General features: G+C 33.9%; 1 protein-coding gene across 1 annotated transcript; it reads left to right on the top strand.

Moving 5' to 3' along the window:
• The first annotated feature begins 2,539 nt into the window (after positions 1-2,539).
• Positions 2,540-4,940, top strand: LOC149193047 (cytochrome P450 85A1-like). Its single transcript, XM_089406523.1, has 6 exons — positions 2,540-2,848; positions 3,009-3,275; positions 3,373-3,459; positions 4,192-4,377; positions 4,455-4,579; positions 4,681-4,940. Exons 1-6 carry the CDS (start codon positions 2,681-2,683, stop codon positions 4,766-4,768), a joined length of 921 nt encoding a protein of 306 aa, XP_089262649.1. The 5' UTR covers positions 2,540-2,680; the 3' UTR covers positions 4,769-4,940.
• Positions 4,941-7,859: the final 2,919 nt, after the last annotated feature.

Genomic DNA, 7,859 nt, shown 5'->3' with positions numbered 1-7,859 from the left:
AACAGTGCCAAAAAAGTTATTAGAATGAGCAGAAAACACTGTCATAGAAACTGGAAAGTCCAAGTCTAGAATTCCACTGAGTTTGTTCTCAGACACCTTTAGCCTTTGTAAAGCCACACATTTATTTAAAGATAGAGGAATTCTACCTGACAAGAAGTTATTCATCAAGTCCAAAACCACTAGAGACTTACAGTTCCTCAGAGAGTCAGGGATAGTTCCATTCAGCTTGTTGTTGGACAAATCTAATTGTCGTAGCTCCACACATTTTCCTATAGCCTCAGGAATTGTACCGGTAAACACACTGGTATGCAAGTAGAGATTTTGAAGCTTACTCAAATTACCAATGCCTTCAGGTATATCACAGTTCATGTTATTCTTAACCAGACTTAAGGTCGACAGGGGAAGCTGAAATATACTTTTTGGGATGGGGCCCTGAATTTTATTGCCTCCTAAGTCTAGCCAGTCTAAACTGCTGCAATTTCCTATTTCGGAAGGGATCACACCTGAAATATTAGTCGGACCATAAATAGACAGTTGAAAAAGCTCCCTCAATTTTCCCAATTGTGGTGGTATTTTGCCTGACAACTTGTTGTCGCCCAAAAACACAATCGTGAGAGAAGAACAATTTCCCAGAGATGGATGAATGGTACCCTCTAACTTGTTGGATTCGAGAGCCAGGTACTCTAAGTTTTGCAGTGAGCCCAGTTCAAGAGGAATTGGACCTGTCAGATTGTTTTGTCCAATGGACACCTGTTGGAGAGAGCTGCAGTTGCTCAGAGAAGATGGGATGATTCCAGTAAGGTAATTTTGCTTCAAACGAAGATGTTCCAACTTGCCTAGACGGCCGAATTCTGTTGGAATAGTCCCTGTCAAGCTGTTTGCTGAAAGTCGGAGCCACTGAAGGCGCGTACAATTAGACAGTGATCTTGGAATAGGACCCCAAAGCATATTATAGCTAAGGTCTAGTATTCCAAGAGCTTTTAGCTGACCCAGCTCCGGTGGAATTGTTCCTGACAGATTATTACCAGAAAGATTGAAAGTACGTAATAATGAAAGGCTACCGAGATATGGTGAAAGACTACCTTGTAATCCCAAGCCAGGAAGTGTTACGGCCACCACTCTCTTCGTGCCCTTCCTGCACCGGATTCCATTCCAGGAGCAGACGTTGTGTGAGTTTTGTGATGTCCAGTTGAGGAGGGATCCAAATGGATCAGATATGACCGCATTTCTGAACGACAAAAGCGCCTGCACGTCCTTTCTATCGAGAAGTGCGTCCATGGGTGATGTCAATGCAGTTTCCTCGTCGAAAACAAGATCGTCATCATGGAGACGAAGAGAAGTGCCGAAGAAATCATGGAGACGAAGAGAAGTGTCGAAGAAATGATGATGGCGTAAAGCACGTTCCCCATGAATATGGGAGGAATAATATGGCTTCTTCATTGGGAAACTAATAGTGTGCAGAGCTATTGTAGTTGCCATGATAGTAAACCACAAAATCATCACCATTTTCACCATCATATTCGACACACCACCTCTATCAATTTATTTCTCTCTTCTACCCACTCAACGTCTTTACTGGCTTCTCTGTTATGCAAATCGGATGTGTGTGGGTTATATATATATATACAAGTATTAGAGGTGCCCTAAACACAACTGTGAGTTGAAAAGTCTAAAGCTATAGCAATGCCAAAATCAAATCACCGTGTGGGGACAGGCAAGTTGCGAAACCTACCATGCAAGTTGGCAGGTGGGAATTCAGGGAGGCGTACGAATCAAATCATTAATTCTATCTATATTTTAGTTAATGGAGCACCCCATGTGAACAACACATGGAAGTAGATTCGTTGAAGTGTGAGGGGTACTCACACACCACTATCACGGTAAAGATAATAGTTATGAGCGGTGCCCGAATCACAACGACGATGCCTAAATCCACCTCTATAGAAAAGTTAATGCTCCGTCCTTACACTCACCTGACAGGAGCTTGACGTCACCGGGACCATTGATCATGGGCATGCATCCATGCATCCATCTCTCCTCACCCAGTTCCGGCGATGCGTGTTCCTGCCCGCCTCCAGCGCCGGTGTTCCTGCCCGAGTTGCCCAACGGTTCAGCGTAATCAATGCAAGTAGTGCGCTCCGATGCACTGATAGTAATCACGGCATTAATGTTATTCAAATAATGAGCCCATTTGAATTCAAATTCAAATTTGAATTTAAGCGCCCAAAATTCAGCGCTCATCTATATTTCAGCAACCACATTCGAATTTCTTCAGAGCTTCGTCAACCGGAAAAATCGCACATCTGTATCTCCCGCGGTCATTTCAAATATTTTCAAAAAGGCCGGCCCGCTCTTTTGCATATTGATTCTCTGTTCAGTTTTGTTTTGTCAATGAAGTTGCAGACGATAGAATATCATGACCTCGCCCTTCAAATTCGGTCTTCCAGGGATAAAACTCAAGAGCAGACAATGAACGAAGCAATGAAGGCTCTGTTTTGGCTATCAAATTTAGGAATCCGCAGTGAAGATCGCCAAGAAATAAAATAATGAAATCCCAAGGACCAGGAGAAAAAGAGAGTAAAAATAATTGTTAACCTAGTTCTTCCCCATCAAATTTAGGAATCTGTAATAAAGATGGCCAAGAAATACAATAATGTCCAATAAATAATAATAACTATCCATGATTCGGTGGCTGCAGATGGTTTTGCTTTTGTCTTTACAGCAGGTAATGAGTATCAAGTCTGGTCCGAAGGCAGAGGCATTTTTGTCAGAATTTTGTAAACTCGTGGAAGGAACCATTTCCATGCCTATAAATATTCTTGGTACCAGCTACAAACGTGGTTTCCAGGTATGTAAATCACCCCCAAAAACCAGTAATGCGTTTCTACACACCAGAGTTTGGCAAATGCTGTGAACCCTAAACTAGAATATGCATTGGTGAACGTTTTAGGTGGATTTTCTGGAAACTTGAAGAATAATCAATCACCCGTACTGCTTATTATGTGCAGGCAAGGGAAAATATCCTGAGAATGTTGAGAGAAGTGCTCAAGGAAAGGAGGGCTTCCATGGACACTTATAATGATATGATTGCAATGCTTCTCAATGACAAAGAAGAAGAAGCAGATGGCGCATCTGCTAATTGCAAGCTCACAGATGAACAGATCTTCGATTTACTAATATCTATTATCAATGCTGGCTACGAAACAGTTTCCACCACAACCATGATGGCTGTCAAGTATCTCCATGACAGTCCCGAGGCTCTCCGAGAGCTTAGAGTGAGTTTAATATAATATAAATATAAATCTATCCATATCTCTCAGATCTAAGGCTTTTGTTCTGAATATATACATAAACCTGACTGTCTGCTTGCAGGAAGAACACCTAGCAATTCAGAGGAGAAAAAATCCGGGCGAAACTGTCAATTGGGATGACTACAAGTCTATGAAGTTTACTCAGAGTGTATGTGAATCATCATAAACCAGATTTGTTTCCAGAGGGGTTTTAGGGGGCAAAATTTGATACTAGACTATTTTGTTAGGATATATTATATTCTTTCATTTGGTAATATTTAAATTTTTAAAAAATGCCTTTGCTTAAATATAATATATACATTTTAGTTTTTTCTTTTTTGTTCGTCAAAAACTTTTATCTGTGTTAGCAAGAAATGAATTGATATTTTAATTTCCAAGAGATTAAAAATAGTTTATGGGACTATTAGTTTTTTATTTTTAGCTTTTTGTAATTATGTATTTTTCTTATTCAAATTGATGATGAGCTGACCCAACCTTCCAACAATCTCCTTGCCAAAAAGACAATGCCAATGCCAAGAAACCGGTGCTAACATATTACCATAACTTTATATATTGCCATAATTTTTCTCTGATGTCTTTGAATGCATCACATTCCAAAATGAAATGTTTTTCTGATTCTATTGCCAAATATTTTTCTGATTCTATTGCCCCAGACCTGCAAAATATACACACTGATTCTCTTAATTTTTTTTTAGACAAGTAATATATGAAATGCTATTTGAATAATTTTTCAAATCAAAATAGTAATCCAAAATATTATAAATAAACCTCATGTTTAAATCCTTAAAATTTTTTAGTGAAAAATACCTTCACTGAAATTTGATTAACAGATTTTGATTGCTTACCTCGTTGTTTCTTAAGAAGCTTTCATTGATTGCAGGTGATATATGAAACGCTGAGACTTGCAACTGTTGTAAATGGGGTTTTGAGAAAAACAACTCAAGATATGGAAATGAAAGGTTTCATGATTCCCAAAGGATGGAAAATTTATGTTTACATGACAGAAGCCCATCACGATAATTTTCTCTATCCAGACTTCTCCGCATTTAACCCATGGCGATGGCAGGTGCGTATGTAGTTGTTGCATTTAAATCCAATGATATAGAGTAGTCACACAGGGCTAATGTGTATAGCTCTATTCAGGAAAAGAACGGTGACTCCGTCATGTATTTCACGGCTTTCGGAGGAGGAAGCAGGTTGTGCCCAGGCAAGGAATTGGGTTTAGTTCAGATATCCATGTTTCTCCACCATTTTGTCACTCGCTACAGGTAATAATCTATTCCACATCATTTATTATTGTTATCTCATAATGCCCATTTGATAAATCTGGTAACTCTCGTCTCTTCGGTATAAATTTTATTATTGACAGATGGGAGGAGGTAGGGGGAGATGAAATTTTGAAATTTCCCAGGGTTGTGGCTCCTAAAGGACTTCGCATCAAAGTATCAGAGTACTGAATCAATGAAAATGCCAGAGTGCATCAACCATAGGGCTGTTTCTCTCAAATATACTAAATGTCATGTATAGAGTATCTAAGTTTATGTTTAAGCTCCATGTATATCTTCTCTTGAAGAAAGAGTAACTATCATCAAATACATATGATTACATGGATCAATTTTGAAGAGATTATTCTACCTTGTGATGTGAAACAATTTAAAACTGTTGATAAAATGAGATATTTTTTTCCCTGTAATAGAGTTTTTTTTCCTTGTGATAGAGATTTCTAAAGAGCCATGTTTGATTAATAGCTATAATCAAATTAAGGGGATTTGGAAACCACAAGTTACATCGAAAATGGAAAATAAATAAAAAACGGCCCACCAAAATGAGATTATTCTTCATAATAGTTAAAATCAAATTAATGGGAATTGGAAAATGAAAAGTTAAAATGGAAACTAAATTGAAAACTGCCCCTAAAATGAGATTATTCCTTGTAATGAGATTATTCTTCATAATATTTAAAATCAAACAAGTGAGAATTGGAAACCTGAAAAATTAAATTGAAAATTGCCTTAAAAATGAGATGATTCTATCTTGCTATGAGATTTAAGACTAGATTTTAAAACCAGATTGAAAACTCTTTGTAAAATGAGATTACTCTTTCTTGTTATAAGATTTGATTATTGGATCTTGTAATAAGATTTGGAATGAGTTTTTTAAACCAAATTGATTTTTTTTTTAAATGAAATTATTTTTCACTGTAATAAGATTTGTAATAAATTTTTTTAATTAAACATATTTAATTAATGGTTAAAATTATATTTAGACATTTGAAAATCTGTATAAGGAAATTAAAACCAAATTGAAATTTACTCCAAAAAATGAGATTATTCTTTTTTATCTGAAATTTTATTAAGCAGATTATTCTTCTTAGTAATAAATTTTCTATTTAGCTAAGTATGTTTGATTAGTGATTGAAATTAAATTAGAAAAATTAAAAAATTGAAAATCAAATTGAAAATTATAACACAAAATTAGATTATTATTTTTTGTAATGAGATTTTTAATTATATTTAAATAATGATTAAAATAAAGTTAATAGTGATTGGAAATTAAACATTCAAATTAAATGGAAACCAAATTGAAAACTACCCATAAAATGAGATTATTTTTCTTTGTAATAAAATTGCTAATAAAATTTTTAATCAAGTATATTTAACAAATAATAAAATTAAATGAATAAAAATTAAAAATCTACAAATTAAATGAAAACAAATTAAAACTAACAAAACATTAATACTATTTTTTTAATCATAAAATATGTTTAATTAATATTCAAAACCAAATAAGAATTAGAAACTCGCCAAAATTTGAACAATGGTTGATATTTCACTTCTTACTCAGTGAATCAATTTTATCAATCTATCTTCCATTATTTTCTCAAATTCCAAATTCTACCTTATGACCATAAAACATGGTACTGGTTGGTAATAGTAATTAGAAAATGCATAGTTATCCATATGTTAGGATAAGCATTTTTTCTTTTATATTAGTATGCATAAACTTCTCTGATATTTTTTGTGTTGCAGTATTATACTTTTTAATTATAGTATTAGTGGTTTAATTTAAATATATAATTAGATTATTATTTTAAATAAAAAAATATTATATATATATATATATATATATATATATATATATATATATATATATACTGTTCATTGGAAACTAATCATCCAGATTAAATGGAAACCAAATTAAAAACTGCCTATAAAACGAGATTTTTTTTCTTTATAATAGGATTTCTAATAAAATTGTAATTAAACATTTCTACAAATGAATAAAACTAAATTAAAAACTACCCAAATATTAATATTATTCTTTCTAATAATGTAACTAAGTCATGAAATATGTTATGAGGTTAAATAAATAAGAATTAGAAACCTGCAAATTAGATAAAACTATTCAAAATTTGAGCAATGGCTTATATTTCACTTCTTCTGCCAATCATTGTTAACATTCCACCTTTCATTAATATCTCTAATTCCAAATTCCAACTTTATGGCCATAAAAAATGGTGTTGGTTGATAATTGCAATTATAAAATGCAATGCTACCCACATACTTTTGTTAATTGTTGTATGATTATTCAACAATTACAATAATTGCAAGGAGTTTGAACTATGCATGACGTGTTGCAAGCTCAAATCTCTTTGTTGAAGAAAGACACTATCCACTCTTCCTCCCATTCTGTGCAATCTCTTGGTCCTTTAATTATGGTCTTTGTTTGATTTGTTATTTATTTTCTCTAATTCCTAAGTGTACATGATATTTCACAATACATCCTTCTTTGTACTCCTTTGTATTGTACTCATATATGAGGTTGGAATTAATACATTTGTAGAATCTAGTTGTGCACAATGATGATTTGTCCTACTATGTAGATATTGTGTAACATGTGTTTCAAGTGATTTTCATGTGATAATTTTCCATCGATTAACATATCGAATGATGGATTTTTGATTCTGCTAGCCAACAATGGAAACACCAAGAAAAAGTTTGAGAAAGGGATAAAAAACTAGCTCTAAACAAGCACCGAGATCATGAAGTTGGTTTAACAACAAGGTTCATACCACAATGTCGGTGAGGGATGGATAATTTTATAAATGAATCGAATTTCAATAAATTGAGGCATATCTAAATACAATATGAAGTGATGGTATCAAGTGTTTCGATTGACATGGATATTTTTTTAAGGTTTATGAAAATCTTATCTCTTAAACATTTGAAGTTATTCGTTTTTCAATCTCAACTCAAAAACTTTGTTGTAGATGCATTCTCTTGTATCTATTGTCGACATCATGCTAATTGGCAAAGAGAACCATTGAGAGTGGTCCAAAAATATTAGGCATACCTTTATTTTTAATGGCTTATGGTAAGACATATGTGAAGGAAAGGAGGACAATGCACCTACCAAGCTCACATCAAACAAAGATCTCGGCATTTGGGAGAACAAAGAAAACAAATCTTATGCCCTAATCGTTAGTTGTGTAAGTGAAGAGGTGAGTCATCATATAGTTTTAATTACAAATTATTATGGTTCTTTGAA

Source organism: Pinus tabuliformis, chromosome 2_2 (assembly GCF_031772625.1).
Source record: "Pinus tabuliformis cultivar Carrire ecotype Pingquan chromosome 2_2, CPIR1, whole genome shotgun sequence".
Classification (NCBI taxonomy): domain Eukaryota; kingdom Viridiplantae; phylum Streptophyta; class Pinopsida; order Pinales; family Pinaceae; genus Pinus; species Pinus tabuliformis.
The sequence above is the reverse complement of the archived record's forward strand: the minus strand, read 5'-3'. Positions and strand labels throughout refer to the sequence as shown.